The following is a 27,307-nucleotide window of genomic DNA, read 5'->3' on the forward strand; positions in this document are numbered from 1 at the left end:
AAAAAGGTGTGTTTAAATAACAGGTTACACAGGTTACACAAATGAAAGCTCATCAAACCATGTGCGGACTTAGACAAAGAGGCTTTATCTTTTAGCGCCTTCTTATTAAGAAAAATATAAACCTTAAAAATGAGTGAGTATTTTGAGTTTTTGATAGAACTCATGTGTTAAAATGTTCACATACTCTAATTCATAAAATATTATTCAGCTTGTGAATCAGCCTGAAGCAATAATTATGAACTGTCTTTCAGGGATTATGTTTTTGTGTGTGACTCTCCTGACAATCTACAGCCTTATGGAGTCTCAATCAGGTATGAAAGCAATTTCTGTGTGTGTGTGTGTGTGTGTGTGTGTGTGTGTGTGTGTGTGTGTGTGTGTGTGTGTGTGTGTGTGTGTGTGTGTGTGTGTGTGTGTGTGTGTGTGTGTGTGTGTGTGTGTGTGTGTGTGTGTGTTAGCTATATTGTATACAGTGAATTCTAAGCTTGTTTTACCACTTCAGGGGTTTTTGTTTGTGTATTTGTTTGTCTGTTTGTTTTACCCTCAGGGTTTTATATGTTTAGTGGAGTTTTAAAAGCTGTCTTTGAGAAAACTGATCTCTGGAGTGGCATACAACATATGAAAACTCGCGATTGTTTTTATATATATATGCAATATAGTGTATATATATGCAAGCAGCTTCAATCCAAAGGCTTAGTCTCGTGTTAGACAGCCAAGTTTTATATTTCAGCGGTCTGGTACTCCTGCAAACAGTGATAATAACCAGGCAAGTTTTATGATAAATCCAACTTTTTTTTCTGATCATGTCATACAATTATTAAGCATTAGAAATTAGCCATCACATGCAAGGGAAAAAATGCATATAGACAGTCTATTTAAAAGTACATTTTAAAAAGATTTTTGATGGAGAAGAAACTGGGCTCAGCCCAGAAAAAACAGGTGATTTTTTTATTTTTTTAGATCTTCAACTGTCCAGTTTGGCTGAGCCTGTGCCTATGATAGACTCAGATTCGCTGTTGTAGCCAGTCTACCTCAAGGTTCAATGTTTTGTGCATGCTGAGATGCTTTTCTGCTCACCACAGTTGTAAAGAGTGATTATTTGAGTTATTGCATCCTTCCTGGCAGCTTGAATCTGGCCATTTTCCTCTGACCTCTCTCATCTACAAGATGTTTCCACCCACAGATCTGTCACTCACACAGTGTTTTGTGTTTTTTTGCACCATTCTTTGTAAACGATAGAGACTGTTGTTTGTGGAACAGGGGTTCCTATTAAAGTGTATGGTGAGTGTATATAGTGGTGGAGTTATACCATGCAACACAATCATAAGGAGTCAAATGATAATTTTATTGTAAACTTTAGCATTTTATATACAGATTATGTATTTAACCACAGTATTTTTTTTTGTCAATTTACATCTCTATTGCTTGGCACCCTGTCCAGGGATATTTCCCTGGGATAGGCTCCAGGTTTCCCCGTGACCCTGAAAAGGATAAAGCGGTATAGAAGATGGATGGATGGATATCTCTAATGCACATCTTAACATAAATTCCAAATAAATAAAAATGCTTTTCTCTCTTCTTTTATAGCCATAGTGAGTAATTGGGGAAACAGCTTTACTACTAAAGGTGCATTCAAGGTGCAATCACACATACAGCGACTCGCAGGAATAAAGCAACCAGAGACTTCCAGTGACATGAGCAACAGCAACCAATGACGACTAAATGTGGGCATGTCCAGCGACGCAACAAATCTGAGAAAAGTTTAACTTTATGCAAATTTGGAGCGACTTGGTGCAGCGGCCAATGGGAGGGAAGACAGTAGAGAGCACGTGATCCGTAGCCACTCGTGCTAATTAGCAGAAACAGCGCCATTGTGGCAGTAGCTAGTTAGCTTAGCTTAGGATCTTAGCTGGTTTAAAGCAAAATTAAATAAATAAATAAAAGAAATCATAATGAAACACATTTACTTTTTGTTGCAATCGAGCAAAATCCTAGTGTAGCTCCTGAAGTGTCTGACTTGTCACTGCTTCGTCAGCCGGGAACAAGGAGCACCATGCCGTACACTTCACCCAGGGAACATGGAGGCCATGGCTGAAGAGCTGTGTCCAACTCCCAGTCACCATCGACCATATAGTGAGTGACATCCTGACTGTGACACTCACTTCCTGATATAGGGGATACACTGGGATTTTGCTTGACTGGAACAAAAAGTGAGTGTGTTTCATTATTATTATTTTGGTTTAAATGCATTAATGCCATTAGCTAAGCTAAAGTAATTGGTGCTTGCATTTTTGCCGCAGAGAGATGGTCGCAAGGGCAAAGAGCACACACTGCTTCTCCTTCATGTCATAGGATATGATGCATATATACACTGGTGAATTTTATATACGATCGCTCACCCTACAGAATGTTTCATTTTTGCGGCAAGAAAACTGGCTTGGGGAATGTTATTAGTGCCACCCATGTTGCTATGGCAACCAGCAGTAGAAATGCCTACTAGTGAATTCATAGTACAGCAACCGGTGAATGCACCTTTACATGAGTGGCTAAATTGACAAGGTGATTGAGACTGAGCGTTTGAGCAGCCTGAAAGCAGCAATTAAACAGGCTAGTCATGGAGGAGCCGGTTACCACTAATGATGGACAGGCAGCTCTGTGTCTCTCTCTGGTGGCGCCCTCCTTTATGTTTGTGATGGACAGTACTTGTTTTATTTTTCTTTCTTTTTCCCCCCACAATACAGAGGGATTAAAGGTGGTCGGTCCAGATGCTCCTCTTGTTGCTGTAGCTGGTGAAGACCTAGTTCTGCCTTGTTTCATCAAACCCAACACCAGCGCTGTAGACCTGAGAGTGGAGTGGTTTAAACTAGATGGAGTGAACTCATTAGTGCATCTCTACAATGACCATGAAGACAGAAATGAAAAACAGGCTCAGGCCTACAAAAGACGAACATCACTTTTCAAAGAGGAGCTACAGAAAGGCAATGCTTCACTCAAACTCTCAGATCTTAATGTTTCTGATGAAGGAGAATATAAGTGTTTCATTGAGGACAAATCCTGGTTTGATGACATCACTGTTCGTATAATTGTCGAGGGTAAGATCAATTTCTTCACTGAAGAGAAAGTTTTACTTCTATAAATGGTCTTTTCTCTTAACGTTTGCACATACATAAACTTTTTTAAAAGTCTGTAGAATTTCGCTGTATTTAATTATTTGAGAGAATAATTTTATTACCTTCATAGTTGTGAAGGTAAGAATTTGTGACAAAGCATACGGTTGGAAGCCTTTCTCCAGCTTGCTAGAAGGTATTTTTCAAATATTCTTACATATCTGATGAACATCACTGACATTCTCTTACAGATTCAGACTGTAATTACGACTGTAGTGAAAGAACTGGAAACGCAATAACTGTGGAAAATATAATGCAGAAGCGTTTGTGTTGGAGTGACTACACTCCAGCCTGATCATTTCGTTACCATTTTTTTCTCATTTCCGATCTATTTGTTGTGTCCTGATGTGCTGAAAACATCACAAGCCTGCAAAATTGGCTCAATGATACAGAAATCAAGACCAAAACATTTCAAGCCTCATGTACATATAATCAATTATCAATTTATGTCAGGAAGGATGCACACCCCCCAGATAACTGAGTGTTTGTTTAAATGGATATGAGTGTGGTATTGTCAAAGTGAAGAGTGTCTCATGAGGTAAGAATTCAAGTAACTGTAGGCCAAAAAAATAACATGTAATGAAAGTTTTTAATGCGACTTTCTTGATCAAATCTGATGATGCTGATATGTGTTTAGCATCAATCTTGACTTGTCTTGCTTTTTAAAATTTAGCATGATTGTCACGATTCGGAATTAGAGGCAGATGCAAATGCAGAATCTCAGTGAAACATTTAATAAAGTATCCAACAAAGTGCAACACAAGACTTACATGGAACAAAGACCAGCATATCGTAATACATGGAGACAGAACAAGCAATGCAAAACAACTCATGCAGTGCAGAATGTGACTATATATATACACACTACTGCTAATGAGCTAAATTTGAAACAGGTGAATTGAGACATGTGGCTGATGGGAAACATAGTTTCTAGTCCTTCTCCAAAAAAGGACTACATGACATGATTACACTACATGACATGATTACACTACATTTTTTACATGACAATCAAACTTAACTGTGTTCCTTTTACCATGTAAAACAGAACAGACTACATCATTACACTGAAAATGAGCTTTTTGGTTAAAAGCTTACATTTAAACAGTATTTTTGTTTAATGACTATAGTTCAGGGAAGCAACCCGGTGATTATGATGGAGAGTTATGATCACTCAGGAGGGCTTAATCTAGTGTGTGAGTCCAAAGGCTGGAACCCTGAACCTAAGGTTCTGTGGATGAACAGAGAAGGAGACACTCTGCCTGCTGAAGATACACAGATACACAGAGACACTGAGGGCTTCAGTGTGAAACACTGCATCACTGTTTATGATTATAGTGACTCCAATAGGCTTTACTGCAGACTTCAACAACAACATCACATGATGGAGGCAGAGGTTATCATTAATAGTAAGTGTCAATATATTTTTTTAAACTCTTACATGTAGATTTAGACTGTAACATTCAACTGTATTTAGTACAGATTAGGCAAATAATACTGACACATAAACATGATGAACACCCTATTTATGCATCAGAGTTACATTATTTTTATTTTATTTATTGGTTATTCTGTTTTGTCATCAGTTAATTCTGGCACATTTTCTTAAAATATCTGTGATGTGGTAAATGTGGTTTCACTTTAGGTAAAGTCTTTGATGCTTGGAAGGGGGTTGTCATCATTTCAGTTTCAGCATGTGTTCTTGCTGTCGGATGGATAGTAACTGCAGTTGTTTTTTACAATAAAGGTAATATTTAAATTATCAAGCTTAAATTATAATGCAGTTATATTCCACAGCTTTAGTCCACAGGTTCCCAAATCTGGTGCTGCAGAACTCCATGTTCTGCACATTTTAGTGTTTTTCCTGCTCTAACACACTCACTTCAGCTCAGGAAAGGATGTAAATTAGCTGATTAATTGGACCACATGTTGGGAGCAGTGAAATACACATATAGTTATGTGCAAAAGTCTGAGGCACCCAAGTTTTTTTAAATACAGTTTTTCTCTTAGATATTTATTTTATGACTTCTGCATTATTGAAACAGGGACTTATTTTCCAACAAATAAATGAAATGGTACAAAAAAATTATGTGTATGTCTCAATCAAGAAAGAAAAATTATGTAGTAGACCACTTTTCAGACAGCAACATAATGAAGGCAGTCTTTTTTATATATATATTTAATATTTTCAGCTTGCTCTGGTTTCAGTATTAGTTCCAGTTAATGTTATTGGTTATCAGTGTATGTGTAGAATGCTTGTAGCATTAGCAGTATTTAATTGATCTCTGAAGAAATTGTTTTGTTGCAACTGTACAACAGAAGTCAGTGGAATGAGTCTATATGAAATTAATGGTCCATATGACATGAATAAATACAGTGAAGAAGAATGTCAACGTGTCTTGTTATTGCAAAGTTAACACAGGGTGGATGACTTGTACAGTCTGATAACAGTGGGAATGAAAGGCCTCCTGGTACTGTTCTTTGTGTCCAATATAGAAGCTGGTTTATATATATATATATATATATATATATATATATATATATATATATATATATATATATATATATATATATATATATATATATATATATATATATTAATGTGATAAACTGTATCCTACAAGCATCTCTAATATTAACCCTTTTCTCTCTCTTTCCAGTGCTGCAGAGACGGAGGATGGAACATGGTAATTAGTTTGTATAACTTTTAGAACTTTTTTCCTTTTACAAATAAAGTCAGATTATAAGATTTACAAATTATTTTTAAAAATTTAATTAAAACTAATTAAAACTTAAGATAAAACTCATTTTAAAAATATTGCTTAATTCCATGTTTCAGAGATAGCAGAGATGAAGGCGTTTGGAGGTAAGAACCATTTTACAAATATAGTAAACACGCAGAGGAAAGCAATGCACAGCATCATTGTTATTTGATTTCTATTACATTTTATAATTATATTATTGGAAGGTCTGGCTTTCTAATTCCCACCTGAGATGTGCTAGCAACACCCTAGCAGCACCAAGCAACCACCTTGATTAATTCACTTTTCATGCGAATAACTTAATTGGAAATATATTTACTGAAACAAATGTTGACGCATTCAATACTAATTTCCCCCACTGCGTTCCCTTTTAATGTGCTGTACAGTTTATTTTAATACCTGGGTTTTTTTTTTACATAAACAAATAATTTTAATCCTACAGTCTGTTTTAATAAACATTATGATTGTGGAACTTTGTTATTTCAAATCAAATATGAATAAAGATCATTTACAGTTCACACTGTGAACTGCAGAATTTAATATGATCAATAAAATGTATGAAGTTCAGCTGCTGATGTCTGTGTAGATAAAACCGAACACCACTGTGTTTCTCCGTCAATCTTCATCAGACATTGAAAATATATTTACTGAAAAAAATGTTGACGTGTCCAATACTTATTTCCCCCACTGTATTCCCAAACAATGTCCTCTGGGAATTTGTACAAATTATGGCTGGGACCAGGCTGTACTGTGGGTTAGTTACATGGCAACATGCAACACTTTATCGAGCTGTGCTTTCTTTCAGAGCTGTTTTTGGGAATACCTGTGGCCTCATGCTGAATCCCAGCCCTGCTGATATTACACTTCAGTTATACTACAGCAGCAATCTTGCTCATGCAGTGTTGTTTAAGCCTTAAACAGTATTTAAAATTATCTAAGGGCAGTTTCTAAAATCAAGCTTTCTTTTCTCTTCTCAGAACCGCAGAGAAAGAGAGTGGAAGACGGTAATTACACCTGAGTTTGTAAAACTCTTAGACTTTTTTTTTTTAACAAAATGAGATAGACAGTATATTTAGAAAGAGGAGCAAATTATAAGATTTTATTTTGAAGTGTTTTAGAAAGAAAATGTGTTGATTTTAAGATTTGTTTTGTACTATTGGTCTAAAGGTAGATGTTTTTTTTTTTAAATTGTTATTTTATTGTTCTATTTTGTTGAATCTAACTGGATCTCATTTTTTTTATTTAAATAAATTTATATTTGGAGAAAGTAATATAAACTTTTGCTTAATTACCTGTTTCACAGTGTTAGCAGGAAAGAACCAGTATGCAGGTAAGAACAAGTTTACTTATATATCATTACAATCAAATCAGGGTCACTACTTTATTTCGTATATTCTGTGTGTGTGTGTGTGTGTGTGTTTGCATGTATGTATGTATGTATGTATGTATGTATGTATGTATGTATGTATGTATGTATGTATGTATGTATGTATGTATGTATGTATGTATGTATGTATGTTTTTTCTTTATCTTTAAACATACTGAATTAAAAATAAATCTATGAAAGTCTGTAAAATTCAATCCTTTCTGAGGAAACATCTCTACTCTAGAAACAATTTACATAAATGCATGTGATTTGGATAAACTGCAACAGAGAATCTGTGGCAAAATCTGTTGAGATGGTTCATGTTTATTTTGCTAAAGTATTTTTGAAGTAAATGGTTTGGTCTGCTGAAGTACGTTGCTGAGTCCACATCCAGGCCACAGTTCACCCACTGACAACCTCAGCTATAGACTCTATAGAGATACACTGTATAGACATGCAGATAAACACACAGAGACAGTGTACACACACTCACTCACACTGACTTTATACACATTTTGTAGTGTTTTTGTAAATGTTTCACAAATTCTCTTTCACGGTTTCTTTGAATGATGAATTGGACGTGTTGTGTGAAAAGTGTCTCTGTGTGTTTCCCTCAGTGGATGTGACTCTGGATCCTGATACAACTCATCCCACTTTCAGAGTGTCTGAAGATGGAAAACAAGTGATACATACATCATATGATCTCCCTGATACATCACAACAGCTTGATTGTGATCCCTTTATTCTGGGAAAGCAGAGTTTCTCCTCAGGGAGATTTTATTATGAGGTGGAGGTCAGTGGCAAAACTGAGTGGACATTAGGAGTCATGAGAGAGAACATTAACAGGAAGGGGATTACACTGAAACCTCAGAATGGATTCTGGACTCTGGCTCTGAGGAATGAGAATGAGTACTGGGCTATTGCTGATCCTGATGTCCTCCTCACACTGATAGAGAAGGTGGAGAAGGTGGGGGTGTTTGTGGATTATGAGGAGGGTCTGGTCTCCTTTTATGATGTGAAGGTCAGCTCTCATATCTACTCTTTCACTGGTCAGACTTTTACTGGGGAACTCTATCCATCCTTATTTCCTGGTTTAAATGACGGAGGTAAAAATTCAGCACCACTGATCATCTCTCCTGTATTTAACACTGAATGAATTTTCACCTCACAGATTTCATCATATATTAAATGGTGAGAATATTAATTAATATATTCAGCACCACTGATCGTCACTGAAGTTAAGAAATTTCAAAAAATTCTATAAAGACATGGATGTTAGTCCAGTTACTGGATTATTCAGTGTATGTGTGCTGTTAACCTGATTTCTCGAATAAACTCTGACAGCTTAAACGTCACAAACTAGCAACTCAAAAAAGGACAGTGCTTTGTGTGATTTCTAACCATTAAACTCAGTAAAGTGACTCCATATGGGGGGAAAGTGTCAGAAAGTGTGAATTTTAAGAGATGCCCTTCTTCATCAGCGATTTGTGTTTGCAGACTGAAACAAACACCATCATAAATCTAGTGTGTCAGTGCTTCACCATGAACCAAAACTGCACATTACATGAAATTAATAAAGGTCTAAAAAAAAAAAAAAAAAAAAGTATGTTTATTAATGAGTCTTTATTGATCACATACAAATACAATTTAATCCACAACTACAGTCACAGATAAGAAGATGCTCTAATTGTGTTGTAAATATGTAAATATTTTTATTGATGTGCTTTGTTCTCAGTAGTGTTAATGCTGTATTGAAGTTTGAGATCTTTACTACTACAGCCTTGATACAATTTTTTATCATTTCACCAAAAACCTGGTCTAAAAGCATGTTGTGGGGTTTGTGTCATTTTGTTGGATTGTGATTCTCTGTGGCTTGTGATTCCCTGTTACTGATAATATCTTCTTGTGTCCAGACATGCTGAATGTTCAATAACAGAGTTAAACTGAAGTTAACAGGGAAGAATGGGCTGCATGTGATTTTGTCTCCATCATAAACAATAAACTCTTAAAACGTTATCCAACTTTAACACTGATTTTATTGTGTTTTATTTTTGCACCTTATCTCAATCATAAAACCTTTTCTCACCTCGACAACACAACAAATTAATACTTTAATGCTGTGTGTTTATTACGCATATACATAATGGAGCCATCTGGTCTACACAGGGGAGCTTTTTCAATTGTTTCACAAGCTCACAAACATTTCTTGTTTGTAATACATATACACTTACTGTCCACTTTATTAGCAACACACAAAATTAATAGCTAAATGTGTGCAATGTGTACAGCTAATGGCTGATGAGTTTCACACTGTGACATAAATGTTATTGGAAACAGTTCTTATTTCTTAGTTGTTGTGATACTTTAGCAAACAGAGAACCTAGAAGTACATGGGTTGCACAAACAAGGGTGATTAGTGATTGGTGTTTGGAAACAAATACTGAACTTAAAAAAATATTTTTACATTACAAAAATTGCATCAAAGACACAACCTCAAGTCTTAGCATGCTTTGCTTAATAAAAAAGGTGTGTTGAGTCTTGCATTTTAAAAAACAGGTTACACAGGTTACACAAATGAAAGTGTACCAAACTTATACTGACTACGTGACAAAGGGGCTTTACGTTAGAGTCTTCTTACTGGGAAAATATCAACTTTAGTAAGTATTTTGTATTTTTGATAGAACCGATATGTGTTAAATTGTGCAATTGGTGTAATTTATTAAATGTTATTTAGCTTGTGAAACAGACGGAAAGAATAATGATAAACTGTCTTCCAGGGATTATGTTTTTTTGTGTGACTCTCATGATTCTCTACCGCTTTATGGAATCTCAAGCAGGTATGAATACAATTGTTCTGTTTGTGTATTGTAAACTACAGTATATGCAGTGAAGTCAAAGTTTATTTTCACACCAGGGTTTTTCCTTGAGAATTCTGTACATTTAGTAGAGTAAAATCTGTTTTTGTTCTCGTAAACAGTGATGTGTGACTCTCTGAATGAACTCAGGTGTGTAGAAGGTCTCTGGTTGCAGCTCAGAGTAATGTGATAGGCTCAACAACGGGACGTTGTTATGATCAGCAGAGGAGATAAAAATGTATGGCATGCAGTTTTATCAAGCGTACCAAGTCGTGATTTTTAAAAATGTAATTATTACTAGTAAAAAAGACAAAAAGTTATTCTGATTAGTTACAATCATTTGAAAAAACAAGTACACCATGGAAATTCTTGGGGTTTTTTGGTCATGGTTGAAGTTGGTATACTTGAACAAAACCACAAGGAAAATTAGCTTTTTCAATCATTTATTCAACAGAAATATCAATAAATTCTTCTGTGGAAAAAGTAAAACGAGGGCATAGGTTTGATTTTGACACTGGTGGGGAAATAAAAGCAGTCCACAGAGACAAGCACATGTGCCTATTCAAAGCTTTCCTTTCAAACACACATGGATGTACCATACAGTACACTGGCCTAACATTTGTCTCAATAATGAGTCTCACTACTAACATATCACATTGATCGACCTCACCTGTGACCCTGCCTCTCCACCTGCTCTGTCCAAGATACTACCTGGCAGAACTGATTCTGTCACCGGACCTGACAAAATAACACATTGATACATGCCACATGAACATTGAGGAAAAACATTTATGGCTTAGTTAAATATTATTATTACCATCAATGTCCTAATCTACTTGTGAGTGAGTGAGTGAGTGAGTGAGTGAGTGTGTGTGTGTGTGTGTGTGTGTGTGTGTTGTGTACACAGAAAAAGAGCACATATTGCAACATATACTGTAAATGTTGTTTCCTAAACCTACAGTATCTCACAAAAGTGAGCACACCCCTCACATTTTTGTAAATATTTGATTATATCTTTTAATGTGACAACACTGAAGAAATGACACTTTGCTACAATGTAAAGTAGTGAGTGTACAGCTTGTATAACAGTGTAAATTTGCTGTCACCTCAAAATAACTCAACACACAGCCATTAATGTCTAAACCGCTGGCAACAAAAGTGAATACACGCCTAAGTGAAAATGTCCAAACTGGGCCAAAAGTGTCAGTATTTTGTGTGTCCACCATTATTTTCCAGCACTGCCTTAACCCTCTTGGGCATGGAGTTCGCCAGAACTTCACAGGTTGCTACTGGAGTCCTCTTCCACTCCTCCATGACAACATCACGGAGCTGGTGGATGTTAGAGACCTTGTGCTCCTCCACCTTCTGTTTGAGGATGCCCCACAGAGGCTCAATAGGGTTTAGGTCTGAAGTCATGCTTACCCACTCCAGCACCTGCACCCTCAGCTTCTTTATCAAGGCAGTGATCATCTTGGAGGTGTGTTTGGGGTTGTTATCATGCTGGAATATTGCCCTGCGTCCCAGTCCCCGAAGGGAGGGGATCATGCTCTGCTTCAGTATGTCACAGTACATGTTGGCATTCATGGTTCCCTCAATGAACTGTAGCTCCCCAGTGCCGGCAGCACTCATGCAGAGCACGTGTACTCAACTTCTTTGGTTGACCATGGTGAGGCCTGTTCTGAGTGGAACCTGTCCTGTTAAACCGCTGTATGGTCCTGGCCACCATGCTGCAGCTCAGTGTCAGGCAATCTTCTTATAGCTTAGGCCATCTTTATGTAGAGCAACAATTCTTTTTTTCAGATCCTCAAAGAGTTCTTTGCCATGAGGTGCCATGTTGAACTTCCAGTGACCAGTATGAGGGAGTGTGAGAGTGATGACACCAAATTTAACACACCTGCTCCCCATTTACACCTGAGACCTTGTAACACTAAGACACATGACAACGGGGAGCGGAAAATGGCTAATTGGGCCCAATTTGGACACTTTTCACTTAGGGGTGTACTCACTTTTGTTGCCAGCGGTTTAGACATTAATGGCTGTGTGTTGAGTTATTTTGAGGTGACAGCAAATTTACACTGTTACACAAGCTGTACACTCACTACTTTACACTGTAGCAAAGTGACATTTCTTCAGTGTTGTCACATGAAAAGATATAATCAAATATTTACAAAAATGTGAGGGGTGTACTCACTTTGTGAGATACTGTAGGTTTAGGAAACAACATTTACAATATATGTTGCAATATGTGCTCTTTTTCTGTGCACACACTTTATAGTTTTTCATCTGACTACAGCTATTTTAGCAACTCCTTCACTAGGATTTGAGCACTATCAGAGGAAGTTATTAAGAATCTTAATCATTTTCTCATACAGTGGTACTTGAAAGTTTGTGACCCCTTTAAACTTCTCTGTTTCTGCATAAATATGATCTAAAACAACATCAGATTTTAACAGTCCTAAAAGTAGATAAATAGATAAATAGAACCCATTTAAACAAATGAGACAAAAATATAATACTTAGTCATTCAATTATTTATTTGATATTACATATCTGTGAGGAGCAAAAGTATGTGTACCTTTGATTTCAGTATCTGGTGTGACCTCCTTGTGCAGCAATAACTTCAATTAAACATTTCCTGTAACTGTTGATCAGTCCTGCACATCGGCTTGGAGGAATTTTAGCCCGTTCCTCAGTACAGAACAGTTTCAAATCTGGGTTGTTGGTGGGTTTCCTCACATGAATTCCTTGCTTCAGGTCCTTCCACAACATTTCTATAGGATTAAGGTCAGGACTTTAACATAAAACTTATTCTTCTTCATCCATTTTTGGTATAATTACTCATGTGTTTAGGGTCATTGTCTTGCTGAATGATCCACTTTCTCTTGAGATTCAGTTCATGGACAGATGTCCTAATATTTTCATTAGAATTCAGTGGTATAATTCAGAATTCATTGTTCAATCAATGATTCTGGCCCAGATGCAGCAAAACAGGCCCAAACCATGACACTACCACCACCATGCTTCACAGATTAGATACTGTTCTCATGCTGGAATGCCATGTTTTCCTTTCTCTAAACATAACGCTTCTCATTTAAACTACAAAGTCCTATTTTGGTCTCATCCATTCACAAAACATTTTTTCCAATAGGTTTCCGGTTGTCCACATGATCTTTGGCAGCAATGTTTTTTTTTGAAGATTGATGGTTTTCTCCATGCAAACCTGCTATGCACACAATTGTTGTTCAGTGGACTCATGAGCATTAACATAAGCCAATGTGAAAGCTGGCACTTAGTAAGAGTTTTTTAGGAAAAGGTTTAGTTTTTCTAACTGTTTAGAAATGGTTTTGTACACTTCTCCATCCAGATGAGCGTCAACAATTCATTTTCTGAGGTCCTCAGAAATCACCTTTGTTAGTGCCATGATACACTTCCACAAACGTGTTGTGAAGATCAGACTTTGATAGAACCCTGTTCTTTAAATAAAACAAGCCACTCACTCTCAGCTGATTGTCATCGCATTGATTGAAAACTGCTGACTCTAATTTCACCTTCAAAATTAACTGCTAACCTTAGAGGTTCACATTCTTTTGCCACTCACAGATATGAGATTTGGATCATTTTCCTCAATAAATAAATGACCAAGTATAATATTTTTGTCTTATTTGTTTAATTGCGCTCTCTTTGTCTACTTTTAGGACTTGTGTGAAATCTGATCATGTTTTAAGACATACTGTATTTATGCAGAAAAATGTTTTGGGTTTTATTGTCATTCCTCTATATAGCTTGTATACAATGGAACATTTTGACATTTCTGCAGGAGCATGGTGCAACACAGAACAGTATGCAAGTGTGAGATGAGTGCAAATCAATAAATACACAGAACAGTAAAAACGCAACAAAATAAATAGACAGAACATGGACTATAAATTGTAAGCTATTGTGTAATGTATCAGTAAAGAAGCAATACGTGTTCCAATATATAAAGTGACTGATGCAGCTTTGTAAAGTGCATTGTGAAGTAATACTGAGTCTTACTGAGTTAGTGCATGTGCAGTGGTATGAGTCTTACTGGGTTAGGTGTTTGACCAGCCCAGGTGAGTGTTGGGAGGCAGCAGAGTGTTGAGTAATCTGACTGCTTCAGGGAAGAAACTGTTGCAGAGTCTGCTGGTGGTGGCACAGATGCTCCTGTACTGTACCTTCTGCCAGACTGCAGGAGGGTGAATAGTCCGTGAGAGGGGTCAGCCGCAATACTGGTGGCTTTGCAGATACAGCAGGTCAGGACACTCTCTATCACCCCTCTGTAGAAGGAAATGAGAACGGGAGGGGGACGTCTTCCACCTCGGCAGGAAGTGGAGGCACTGCTGGGCCTTCTTAACGAGGCAGGTAGTGTTGAGAGTACAGGAAAGGTCATCAGTCATGTGCACACAAAGAAACTTAGAGCTTTTGACTCTCTCCACAGTTGTTCCATTGATGTGCAGTGAGAGTGGTCCACTTGGGTTCTCCTGAAGTCGACAGTCATCTCTAGTCTTATCAACATTAAGAGATTGCTATCTCTATACCATTCTGCAAGCTGGTTCACCTTCTCTCTGTACGCTGACTTATCATTGTTGCTGATGAGGCCCACAACTGTAGTTCTATCAACAAATTGATAATGTGATTTGAACTGAACTTTGCAGCACAGTCTTGGGTTTGCAGGGTAAACATCAGTGGACTGAGAACACAGCCCTGGGGGGTGCCAGTGTTTAGTGTGGTGGTGCTGGAGGTGGAGTTGCCAATCTTGACGGACTGGGGTCTCCTGGTCAGAAAGTCCAGGATTCAGTTGCAGAGGGAGGTGTTTAAATCCAGCAGGCTCAGCTTTGTCCCCCAAAGACTGCTAATTTAACTACATGAAATATACTCGAGACTCCTATAAAAAATATTGATTGATAACACGTGTCAGTACACATGTGGTACAGTATTAATTGCAATATCAGATGCTTCTTTTGTCAGAAAGCACATTTGCAAAATATTCTCTTGCCTTGTTTTGATTTTTTTTTTTTTTAGCATTACAGTTAATTGTGTAATTTCTGACCAGATAAAAACAGAACAGACTACATGTTTAAACTGAAAATGAACATGAAATAATAACCTATAATGGGAAGGTTACATTACTTTTCTTTGTGTATTAAAGGCTTTGATTTCACTATATTTAAAACAATACTTTTACATATTGATTGTAGCTCAGGGAACCCACCCAGTGATCATGATGGAGAGTTATGATCACTCAGGAGGGATTGATCTGGTGTGTGAATCCAAAGGCTGGAACCTTGAACCTGAGGTTCTGTGGCTGAACAGAGATGGAGACACTCTGCCTGCTAAAGATACACAAATACACAAAGACACTGAGGGCTTCAGTGTGAAACGCCACATCACTGTTTATGATTATAGCGACTCCAACAAGTTTTACTGCAGACTTCTACAAGGCCATCACATGATGGAAGCAGAGATTATCATTAATAGTAAGTGGCAATGATTAAAAACTCTTGCACTTACACTCACTGTCCACTTTAATAGGAACACCTGTACACCTGCTCATTTATGCAGTTATCCAATCAGCCAATTATGTGGCAGCAGCACAATGTATAAAATCATACAGATACAAGTCCAGAATTTTAGTTAATGTTCACATCAGAATGTAAACTCTAGAGACTGTTGTATGTGAAAATCCCAGGAGATCAGCAGTTTCTGAAATACTCAAACCAGCCCATCAGGCACCAACAACCATGCCACCCTTAAAATCACTGAGCTCACACTTTTCCCCATTCTGATGTTTGGGGTGAACATTAACCGAAGCTTTTGACCTGTACCAGCATACTGATGCACATTGTGCTGCTCGCACATGATTGGCTGATTAGATAATTGCATGAATGTGCATTTCTACAGGTGTTCCTGTTAAAGTGGATGGTCAGATTTAGACTGTAACATTCTACTGTAATCATTACAGGTGAGGTCATAAATAATGTAACCTAAACATGATGAACAGACACTATTTTTGCACCACACCTATTATTCTATGTATTGGCAATATGGCCACAGAGTTCTGTGTAGGAGGAAGTTTTGATGTTATTGATTAATAATTGTACAGTTTCTTAATATCTGTAATGTAGTAAATGTGGTTTCATTTTAGGTAAAGTCTTTGATACTTGGAAGTGGGCTGTCGCCATTTCAGTTTTAGCATGTCTTATTGCTGTCGGATGGATACTAACTGCAGTTATCTTACACAAGACAGGTAATATTAAAATATTATTTTCCTAATAACATGACAAGCTTAAATTATAATGCCGTTTAAACCATTGCTTTAGTCCACAGTTTAGCTGAGTATCTGGATCAGTTGTGTTAGGAGCAAGGGAAAACTAATGTGTAGGACAGTTTTTTGTAACATTGAAATATTTAAATTATAAATGTGGAATACAAACAAAAAAAACAAAAAACAATGTCCATTGGGATCTGTTCCCAAAAGGTCTGGGAACTCTGCTATGCTCACTTATAACCCACAGTTTTTAGGTAACACTGCAATACTGCTTCATCGTTAATAGGTAACTTTGCTATTACTAAGCAGGAGTGAGTAAATAGTGCTTTGTTAACAGTTAATTCATTAATTAACTTTGTTAATAGTTAGTCTCTATTGCTAACTATTGATGAGTGCTGATTGATTATTCAGAATGTAGTATTAAACTGATGATTATGATACTGAAGTTAACACTGTTAAGATAACTCTGCTTAGTCCCTAGTAATCTAATGAACAGGACTTGGTTTTATCAAAGCATCTCAAAGTTAACATCATCTTAACTGTGATACATGCGCTTCCATGTAACAATGAAATCTGTACTGCAATGCTGTTGGTAAACTGACGTAGCATAGCTAAATACCCATCATTCCCACAATGGTCGAATAATCCAACATCGTGGGGTTATGAATATGGCTCACACGTGGTTTCCCCCCAGAAGCCTGAGATTTTGTCATGCACTTCTGGAAGACAGGGGAGTTTATGCAGTGTGAGGGATTTACTTTCACTGGTTAATCACTTCAAGCAGCTCTTTATATGCTGCTCTCAGTTTTTAACACATCCTTCTAACTCCTCGGAGTCAGAGGAATTATTACCTTTTGGCTTTCCATAGCGGAAGTAGGTGTCGCGACGCGAGCTCCAAAATCCAGAGGAGAGCCGAACCCGGAAGACAGAGCAAGAGATAGCGCAGCGCTCGTCTCCGGCTTTTCTTCCGGATCTATAAGAGCTCCCCGAACCTGAGACGGCTGGCTGCCGCGGCCGGCTCAGATCCGCGAGGCTCTGAAACCCGACTCGCTTCGGCTTCCGTTTTTTTTCTTGAAGAGCGCAAGCCGAGCTGCTTAATGTAGGCGTTACCATGCGCAGCCTCTCGAGACTGCCATCGCATACTACACCGCTTCACCCAGAAAGTGTGCACTTTTCCCCGTGATGAAACGGGAGCAAGTCGTAACACACTTCTTGAATTCTTTTTCGCTCATTACTTACCTCTCTTTTCCTCTCTTTTCCTCTCTCTCTCTCTCTCTCTCTCTCTCTCTCTCTCTCTCTCTCTCTCTCTCTATATATATATATATATATATATATATATATATATATATATATATATATATATATATATATATATAAAAAGGATAGAAAAGTTCAGAGATTTTGAGAAAATATCGAGTAGAAATGAAACATTTTTGTCACATAAACAACAGACATGCAGTCTCGCTGAAGATGATAAGACTGGCGGCGTGGTTCACAGGTGCCATATATATATATCATGCGACGCGCTTAATTGCCACGTCACCTGATCATGGCAGGCCTATAAGTAGAGCCATGATTTTACACAAGCTTTAGATACAGGTCACACACGCAAGGCGTTCCCATACTGTTCTGCTAAATGCAACGTCGAAGTTCCCTTTGAAAGGGAAAAGGGTTACATGCATAACCCTGAAGTTTCCGCCCTTTTGTTTTTCATTTGTTTTGTTGTGGATTTTCTATTTTCAAGGCGTATTGCTTTAAGTTTTCTTTCCTGATGCTTTGATGTCTTCCTCGGTCTACCTGTATGTTTTCCTTTTATAAATTTCCCAATTTGTTTATACTTGCACCAAATTTTGGACACAGCTGATTGGGAACAACCGACATCTTTTGCCACACTCCATGTTGGATTTTCTTCTTGAAGGAGTTTATTAATACCTTCCATTGTTTCAATTGAAAACTATCTTGTTGGGGCCATGTTTCCTTTCAAAAAGTCCAAGATTGCAGTCTGTAAGCACTTTTTAAACTCTCTTTTAACTGCAGACTAATTTTCATTTTTAGACTTGTGTTGATATTCGTTTTAATAATGCAAATTGCCATTAATGTCATGAATTCAAATAAGTTCATTTAACTTGTTTGAAGTATGTTTCACAAAGCCAGAATGTTCAGCTATTAAACAAATATTGTTTTGTCATATCTGTTTTTTTTTTTTTTTTTATTATTTTTTTTATTTGCTACAAAGTTTAAAAAAAAAAAAAAGCTGGATTAACATTCTCTAAGTGTGGTGATTCCATCATTTTTGTCAGGGGTTGTAGTCTCCTACTGTTGTATGATAGCGGCACAGGACTACAGCACCCATCAGCCACTGCACACCACATGTTCATGTCGCACACCAAGTCATATGATCACTAACATCTGAACCACATTTATGCACAGTGATCACTAGTATTTAAGTCACGTTTGTATAGCACTCTTTGTACAGCATCTGTTGTAAGTAATGTTATTGTCAATTGTCATATTCAAGCCATTTTCATGTGTATTCCATGCTTGTCTAGTTTATGTTCATGTTACGTAGTTCTAGCCTATGTTCACATGTGTTTCACTCTTACTCTACACTTGCATCCATCTCCAGCCGATCTGTGACAGAATGCTAGACTGAACCATGGCTCCAGCTGAGTTTATCCAGATTATGTCAGACCAGGCTAAGTAGATTCAGGTGAACTAACATTAGCTCAACTGGATCAAGATGATCCTGGACCAGCTCACAGCTGGGCTCCCTGAAGCCCTCCCCCTGTTCATTGCCTCATCCTAGAGAGCAGAGCAACAGCAGGGTTCATACCAGAGTCCAAGGAGGTGGCCTACCCAGTGAAGCTTATACTCGAGGCCGAGGGAGTGCCATCAACAAACCAGCTAATGACTGCTGCAAACACAACAGCCTTCCCTGCACAACCAATGCTAAAGGCTGACAGAGATGCCTCACCAGCTCAGCAATGATATTCATGCCAGAGGCTGATTTGGGTGCCTCCCAAGAGATGCCCTAGCCAGAGGATGACGAGGCGGCCCCACAAGCCACGCCCAAGGCCAACATAATCTTGTACATTAAGTCTGCTCTGCCCCGTGTCTCTGGTGAGGACATCTTTGCTCACCTTCACAGCTCCAAGGAAGTGACTTTGGCCAGTTGCAATGGGGCTACGCCAAGACTGGTCCACATTGATCGGAGCATACCCATCAGACCATGAATATATTGCCTGGCATGAACATGGTCCAGCTCAAAGACCAAAAACAACTGATTATAAAGCTGACTCTGCTGGGTCTGACCACCTCCCTCTGCAACTGGATCCTGGAATTTCTGACTGGGAGTCCCCTGTCCATCAGGATCAGCAACTCCACTAGCACACTGAACACCAGCACTCCCCAGGGATATGTGCTCAGTCCACTGCTGTTTACACTGCTGACTCATGACTGTGCTGAAAAGTTCAGTTCTAATCACATCATCAAGTTTGCTGATGACACTCCAGTTATGGGCCTCATCAGCAACAATGATGAGTCAGCATACAGAGAAGAGTTGAACCAGCTTGCAGAATGGTGTAAAGACAATAACCAGTCTCTCAATGTTGAAAAGACTAAAGAGATGATTGTTAACTTCAGGAGAACCCAAGTGGACCACTCACCACTGCACATCAATGGAACAACTGTAGAGAGAGTCAAAAGCTCTAAGTTTATTGGTGTGCACTTGACTGAGCTCTTCTGGACTCTCAACACCACCTGCTTATCAAAGAAGGCCCAGCAGTGTCTCCACTTCCTGTGGAGGCTGAAGAGAGCCAACTACCAAATTATATTATATGACCTCATGCAGCTAAATTTCTACTGTCTATGATAATGATGAGTCTTTATTTATCACACATACATTACAGCAGAGTGAAATTATTTTCTTCACCTATCCCAGCATGTTGGGAAGTTGGGGTCAGAGTGCAGGGTCAGCCATGATACAGCACCCCTGGAGCAGAGAGGGTTAAGAGCCTTGCTCAAGGACCCAACAGTGGCAGCTTGGCAGTGCTAGGGCTTGAACCCCCAACCTTCTGATCAGTAACCCAGAGCCTTAACTGCCAAGCCACCACTGCCCTATGCAAATGTACTATATAGTAGAAAAAATAATATAGTGTAAAGTTAAGTAATAAAAGTGGATTTTTATATTGTATATGCTTTTGTATTGTTTCATTCAACACACACAACACTTGAATAGAAAATAATAACAATGTATTAAACAATATGCTACAAGTGTCTAAGTAAAGTCTCTAATATTATCCCTTTTTTCTGTTTTCAGAGCCACAGAGACAGAAGGTGAAACGTGGTAATTACCCTTGAGTTTGTAAAAAAATAATAATAATTTAGGACTTCTTTTACCCAAATCTGTTTAGAAATCGAGTAGACAAATGAGATTTACATTTAGAAAGAGGTAAAGTATAATATAAACTTTTCTCACAGCTTATACTTTTACATTAATATTCCACCACCTAAATAAATCAATATATATCTATCTCTATCTATCCATCTATCTATCTATCATATATATATATATATATATATATATATATATATATATATATATATATATATATATATATATATATATATATATATATATTACACACCACAGACCAAACAATTGGAAACAATATATTGTGAAAACACGCATGGATAAATGTTTTCATACAGGACAGACAGCAACATGTTTATTAGTTTATATTAAGGATTTTGACTAAATATATCTACAATAACAGTGTACAGCTGATTTATTTATTTATTTATTTATTTATTTTAAAACTGGTCAGGTAAAAGAAAATATTAGGTATCTTAGACCAAATTCTATTCATGAATCTTGTTTTTGTATTTTACTAATTGATCAATTTGGTTTGTACTTTTAGATCTATAGTTTAAATGTTAGTTATTTGTTATCTAACATTATTTGGATAAATGTACATAAAATATCAATTAATTATGTTTCACAGATTTAACAGAGAAGAAGAACTTTGTAGGTGAGAATGATATTTACCTTTTTATCTTCATTACAGTTACGTAAATCGGGTAGCTTTCACTGTGAACAGAAAAGCAGTGACTGAAATTTAACAACAGAGTCTTCACTGTATTTATTATATTTTGTGTAGGCTAATGTTTACAAAAATTACTGATATGAATTATGATCCACTGGAGGACACAAAGGGCAGGTATAATTCTCCAGTGTCATGGTAAGCAATGCACAAATCAAATGATGTCAGGATTCATAATAACATTAAAGACTACAGTCATGTCACATGCCAATTGGAGGGTTAATCACCTAATTTATATAATAATAGGCCTATTACTGACCTCATGCAGATACACAAAATGTGTTAAACACCACATTTTACACATCTAAAGAAAGGCATAGTAGAAAAGTAGAAATATAATGTTAATTTAAAAAAAAAAGTGAACTTATGGTTTTATTTGATAAACTCCCACTTGAATGTAAAATAATAACAATGTATTAAATTGTATTCTACAAATGTTCAAGTACAGTCTCTAGTATTAACTTTTTTTGTCTTTTTCAGAGCTGCAGAGACAGAGGATGAAATGCGGTAATTACATCTTGTTTATAAAACTTTTAAGACTTTTTTTATGTTGTAATTATGTTTTTTGCAGTTGTCAACAACTGCATCTCACATGGATTCATTTTGACATATAGAAATACATAATTCTGAGCCTGAGGACAGGAGCAGCTCTAGGTTGTCATCTAGTAATTACGGTATCTCCGACATGGCGTGAACACAGTGTCACATGAAGCCAGTCAACCTCATCTTTTTGAACTGCTGCACATACAAGAGCGCAACACACTCAGAGGAAAGCACTATCTACCCTCTTCTCTGTACATGACTGCTCAGACAACCATGAGTGGTTAGTGTTGCTGTGATTGACAGGGGAGATTATGCTATCCCTCTAACACATTTTGTTCTCTTGGACTCCTGGCCAGGGATGGCTGTGGCATCGCCATTATTTAAACTCGCGATTTCCGGACAATAGTGTGAACACTTCTCTGTTGCACCAGATTTGCATTTCTCACAGCTTATAAGTTTACGTATATTGACATATTGATATTCTACCAACACCTAAAACAGAATGAGGTATTTTTGGTGAAAAAAAAATCTGTTGATTTAATTTATTTGCTTTGTACTTTTTGTCTATAGTGTAAATATTATTTAAATATTAGTTTAATTTACTGTTAGCTGTATTTGGATAAAACATATAAAATATTGCTTAATTACATGTTTCAGAGTTAGCAGAAAAGAAGAAGTTTGCAGGTAAGAACGAGTTTACCTTTTCATCTTCATTACAATTAAATCAGACAACTTTCACTTAAAAAAACAGCAAGTGAATGTAACAACAGGAACAGAGTCTCTTCACTGTTTATTATATTTTGTGTCGTTCATTCTTTTGTCACGTCACATTTGTCACGTCTGTTCCTCGGAAACAGAAAGTATTAGTTCACCTCTCGAGTCTTCGGGTTTGAGTCGTTCGTTCATCATGTCACAGCCCCACTGCATTCAGTCTACGGAGCTGTGACGGGAGGAACGAACGACTCAAACCCGAAGACTCAGGATGTGAACTAATCATTTCTGTTTCCTGTACAGAACCTACAGGGATGTTGCAGCGCATGCACGGTCAACAAAAAATGAACAAATCGCTCTCTGAGACATCTCGTTGTTCCCGGGTCATATTAAAGATTTGTTCAAAATGAACGAATCGTTCATGAACGACACATCACTAGCAGACATTAGTGCAGAGAGCAGATGCTGAAGCGGAATGCAGTGTCAGGGGAGACAAGCGGTGCTGTCTTACAGAAACACGTCCACTGGACAAGCTAGATATTGTCACGAGCATCGCAAATGCTTGTATAGAGAAGAAATAAAACATTAAAGCTGCTAATGTGTTACTACTATGAATGGTTTTGTTATGAGAAGATGTTTTACAGTAGCATTTGTTGTTTTGTACAACATATTCTGATTGTCCCATACATGTAGGCTTATCTTTATTCTTATAACTATTTACAGTAATTACCCAATAATGTTGAAGATCCTATAGTTTGTTCTTTACAAATGCGTATTACTCTGAGATATGATACACTAGGCTAGGCTCACTGAATCTGACATGTCAGAATTTATAGCTACCGAAATATGTTACCCCTCTTTATTTCATAATAACTGACTATATGGAGCATGGAGTGTGAAATCTGAGTCTAAGTTTACTATTTACACACGGTGGTTAGCATAACGTTAGCTCGGTTACTATCAAACGTGGCTAATTTTAGTATTTACATACAGCGGTTAGCATAACGTTAGTTCGCTTACTATCCAACACGGCTAATTTTATCATTTACACACAGTGGTTAGCACAACGTTAGCTCGCTTATTAACGAATGCGGCTAATTTTAGTATTTACACACGAAAGGACAAACAGAAATAAATCACTAAAGTTTCAGAAGGAAAACATTGTATATTTCTCATCATTGACAGGCTCCTACTATCAGGTGTACAAGATTTCTCTTTTTGAAGGAGATCATTTAAAAATGTTTCTTCTACAAATCCTCTTATAAATCCTAATGAATCTGATCGACTGATGATGATTTAATATTTTTTACTGGCAAACTCACATCTCACTCTGTGTGTTTCTCTCAGTGGATGTGACTCTGGATCCTGATAAAGCTCATCCTGAACTCAGAGTGTCTCCTGATGGAAAACAAGTGATGGCTGGAGACCAGTGGCAGGATCGGCCTGATACACCACAGAGGTTTGCCGATTATGTTGATGTTGTGGGAAAGCGGAGTTTCTCTTCAAGGAGATTTTATTATGAGGTGCAGGTCAGCGGGAAAACTAAGTGGAATCTTGGAGTCGTGAGAGAGAACATTAACAGGAAGGAGAAGATTACATGGCGTCCTCAGGATGGATTCTGGACTGTGAAACTGAGGAATGAGAATGAGTACTGTGCTTGTGCTGGTCCCGATGTCCTCCTCACACTAAGAGAGAAAGTGGAGAAGGTGGGGGTGTTTGTGGATTATGAGGAGGGTCTGGTCTCCTTTTATGATGTGAAGTCCAACTCTCATATCTACTCTTTCACTGCTCAGTCTTTCACTGACAAACTCTATCCTTACTTCTGTCCTGATTTAAATGAAAGAAGTGAAAATTCAGCACCACTGATCATCTCTCCTGTACTTACGACTGAATGAATTTTCACCACATAGATTTAATCATCTATAAAATGGTGAGAATAAAAAGAAATATTTTAGTTTTCTGGTAAATTTTAGAAATTCATACAGTGGGGGAATTAAGTATTGAATGCCTCAACATTTTTTTCAGTAAATATATTTCCAATATTCATGTCCAATATTCACATGAAATTTTCGTCAGACTTTGGTATTAACTCAAGAAATCCACACATATAAAGAAATCCAAACATTAAAGTCCATAAATAAAGTTATGTGTAACGAAGAGGAATGGCACAGGAAAAAAGTATTGAGCACGCTAACTGAAATTTATTTAATACTTAGTGGAGAAGCCTTTGTTTGTAATGACAACTTCAATATGCTTCCTGTATGAATAAATGAATGGGCCGCAGTATTCAGGTGTGATTTTGGCCCATTCTTCTAAACATATTGTCTTTAAATCTTGTTCAATTGGATTCGAGTCAGGTGATTGACTGGGCCATTCTAACACCTTGATTTTTATTCTCTGAGAGTTTCCTTTGCTGTATGCTTTGGATTGTTGTCCTGCTGGAAGGTCCACCCACGTCTCATCTTCATCATCCTGGTGGATGGCAGCAGATTCTTCTCAAGTATCTTCTGGTAAAGCCTCCATTCATCGTTCCTTCAATTATATGAAATCTGCCAGTACTATGCGATGAAAAACAGCCCCACACCATGATGCTTCCACCTCCACACTTCACTGTTGGTGTAGTGTTTTAAGGGTGATGTGCAGTGCCATTTCTTCTCCAAACATGGTGTGTAATATGACAGCCAAAAAGTTTAATTTTGCTCTCATCTGACCAGACTGCACTCTCCCAGTATTTCATAGGCTTGTCCAAATGAGTTGTAGCAAACTTTAAATGGGCTTCGAAATGTCTTTTCTTTAGTAATGGAGTCTTGCGGGGTGAGTGTGAGCAGTGGAGTGCCTTGCTTATTGTTTTCTCCGTGACGATGGCACCTGCTGCCTGCAAGTGTTTCTGGAGCTCTTTCCGAGTGGTGCTTGACTCTTGGGCTACTCTTCTGACCATTCTTCTGACTCCCTGGTCAGAAATCTTTTAGGATCCCTTGTGCATGGCCAAGTTTAAAACATGTCGTAAATGAAAATTTGTCTGCAATTCGCTGTACACCATGTATATTTCTGGCAGATGTAGAAGGGACTGGGTAAACTCCCTAGCTTTCCACTATGCTGGCGGAAGTCACCATACACTGCTTTGGGTCAGAACGGAAGTTGCATGAAGTCATGTGAAAAGGGTCTATTGAGGATTTTTTGGACAAAAAATTTGGTAGCAACAAGCCTCGAATCGGGTATCCTTTTTAACAGCTGAGATGTTTTAACAGTTTTCCGATTGTTCTGTATTGAAATTAGAATTCTAAAAAACCTTTAAGTTAGTGGAAAATATTCTACCATCTCATGCAGAAAGCATGTACTTTGCTATATGTATATGATATTTCCCAAATAAAATAAGAATTTTAATTATATTGTTCATTTCTAAAAAACCAGTATCCCACTCCATAAACTAAACCATTATATAAGTTACAGTGAAAAACTTGTAAAACTCACAAAGAAACTTGTGACCAGAATAGTTTGCTATAATAACAACTGAAAAATAAATGTAATATTGTTTCTGATTAAAAAGGATACTTGATGTATGTATGATTTGATTTTTTGATATAAGATACAGAATTTAGATTTTACTGTTTTATATATTCAACTGGTTTTGTATGACTTTGTATTCTCCTACTGTTATTTAATTTTTATTACAAAAAAAATTATTTAAAAAAAAGGGGGGGAGGACTCGAAAATTCCTCTTCAACCCAATGCTCACCGCTGCTCTTATTTTACTACTGTATATCACTATGCTACTACTCGCACATGGTCGTGTCAACGTAATATCAAAATAAAAGTCTAGTTCTACTGACTGGAATTTGTAAGCCCTCTACAGGTGCTACTGGGGGCAGAGTCACACACCTGCTGCAGCAAAATTCAACTCTGAGCTGCACATGCTCAAAAAACAACTATTGTTCTGATCACATTTTACTGGACAATCATACACACTCAACATAATGCTTATTTACTCTATTTCTAATTTACTTTACTGTATTTTATATTATTTTACATTTTAATTGATGGTGTATATACAGTGAGGGGAAAAAAGTATTTGATCCCCTGCTGATTTTGTACGTTTGCCCACTGACAAAGAAATGATCAGTCTATAATTTTAATGGTAGATTTATTTGAACAGTGAGAGACAGAATAACAACAAGAAAATCCAGAAAAACGCATGTCAAAAATGCTATAAATTGACTTGCATTTTAATGAGGGAAATAAGTATTTGACCCCCTCTCAATCAGAAAGATTTCTGGCTCCCAGGTGTCTTTTATACAGGTAACGAGCTGAGATTAGGAGCACACTCTTAAAGGGAGTGCTCCTAATCTCAGTTTATTACCTGTATAAAAGACACCTGTCCACAGAAGCAATCAATCAATCAGATTCCAAACTCTCCACCATGGCCAAGACCAAAGAGCTCTCCAAGGATGTCAGGGATAAGATTGTAGACCTACACAAGTCTGGAATGGGCTACAAGACCATTGCCAAGCAGCTTGGTGA

At 37.4% G+C, this 27,307-nt stretch overlaps 2 protein-coding genes across 6 annotated transcripts in view; both read left to right on the forward strand.

Moving 5' to 3' along the window:
• The first annotated feature begins 46 nt into the window (after nt 1–46).
• LOC108267982 (butyrophilin subfamily 1 member A1) lies at nt 47–9,316 on the forward strand. 2 transcript variants are annotated; one of them, XM_017472600.3, is made up of 10 exons: nt 47–133; nt 252–311; nt 2,739–3,089; nt 4,292–4,570; nt 4,807–4,908; nt 5,822–5,848; nt 6,001–6,027; nt 6,901–6,927; nt 7,227–7,253; nt 7,907–9,316. In XM_017472600.3, the coding sequence occupies exons 1-10, from the start codon at nt 130–132 to the stop codon at nt 8,443–8,445; spliced, it is 1,443 nt and encodes a 480-aa protein (XP_017328089.1). In that variant the 5' UTR covers nt 47–129; the 3' UTR covers nt 8,446–9,316. The 2 variants fall into 2 exon arrangements, with proteins under 2 accessions (XP_017328089.1, XP_017328088.1); XM_017472599.3 differs by lacking the exons at nt 47–133; nt 252–311 and having other exon boundaries at nt 406–3,089.
• A 540-nt stretch (nt 9,317–9,856) lies between these two features.
• The window catches only part of LOC108267985 (E3 ubiquitin-protein ligase TRIM39), an 18,837-nt gene continuing 1,386 nt past the window's right edge, over nt 9,857–27,307 (forward strand). The window contains exons 1-10 of one of the 4 annotated variants that reach the window (XR_008396699.1): nt 9,857–9,946; nt 10,067–10,126; nt 15,364–15,642; nt 16,311–16,412; nt 20,752–20,778; nt 21,437–21,463; nt 22,016–22,042; nt 22,736–22,762; nt 24,137–25,299; nt 25,587–27,307. The exon at nt 25,587–27,307 is cut by the window's right edge and continues 1,386 nt beyond it. Coding sequence is in view for 3 of the 4 variants with exons in the window: in XM_017472604.3 (XP_017328093.1) it covers nt 10,072–10,126; nt 15,364–15,642; nt 16,311–16,412; nt 20,752–20,778; nt 21,437–21,463; nt 22,016–22,042; nt 22,736–22,762; nt 24,137–24,684 (1,092 nt within the window). In the remaining variant the exon portion in view is untranslated. Of the gene's footprint in view, nt 9,947–10,066; nt 10,127–15,363; nt 15,643–16,310; nt 16,413–20,751; nt 20,779–21,436; nt 21,464–22,015; nt 22,043–22,735; nt 22,763–24,136 lie in introns of all 4 variants that reach the window. The other 3 variants (XM_017472604.3, XM_017472606.3, XM_017472605.3) reach the window with 3 other exon arrangements.

This window comes from Ictalurus punctatus, chromosome 7 (assembly GCF_001660625.3).
Source record: "Ictalurus punctatus breed USDA103 chromosome 7, Coco_2.0, whole genome shotgun sequence".
Lineage (NCBI taxonomy): Eukaryota > Metazoa > Chordata > Actinopteri > Siluriformes > Ictaluridae > Ictalurus > Ictalurus punctatus.

Excerpts from the sequence above, each read along its gene's own strand:
- LOC108267982 (XM_017472599.3), top strand. The coding sequence starts at position 2,612 with ATGGAGGAGCCGGTTACCACTAATGATGGACAGGCAGCTCTGTGTCTC. Across the intron at positions 5,849-6,000 it reads GAGACGGAGGATGGAACATG|AGATAGCAGAGATGAAGGCG; the intron begins GTAATTAGTTTG and ends TCCATGTTTCAG. Across the intron at positions 7,254-7,906 it reads AGGAAAGAACCAGTATGCAG|TGGATGTGACTCTGGATCCT; the intron begins GTAAGAACAAGT and ends TGTTTCCCTCAG.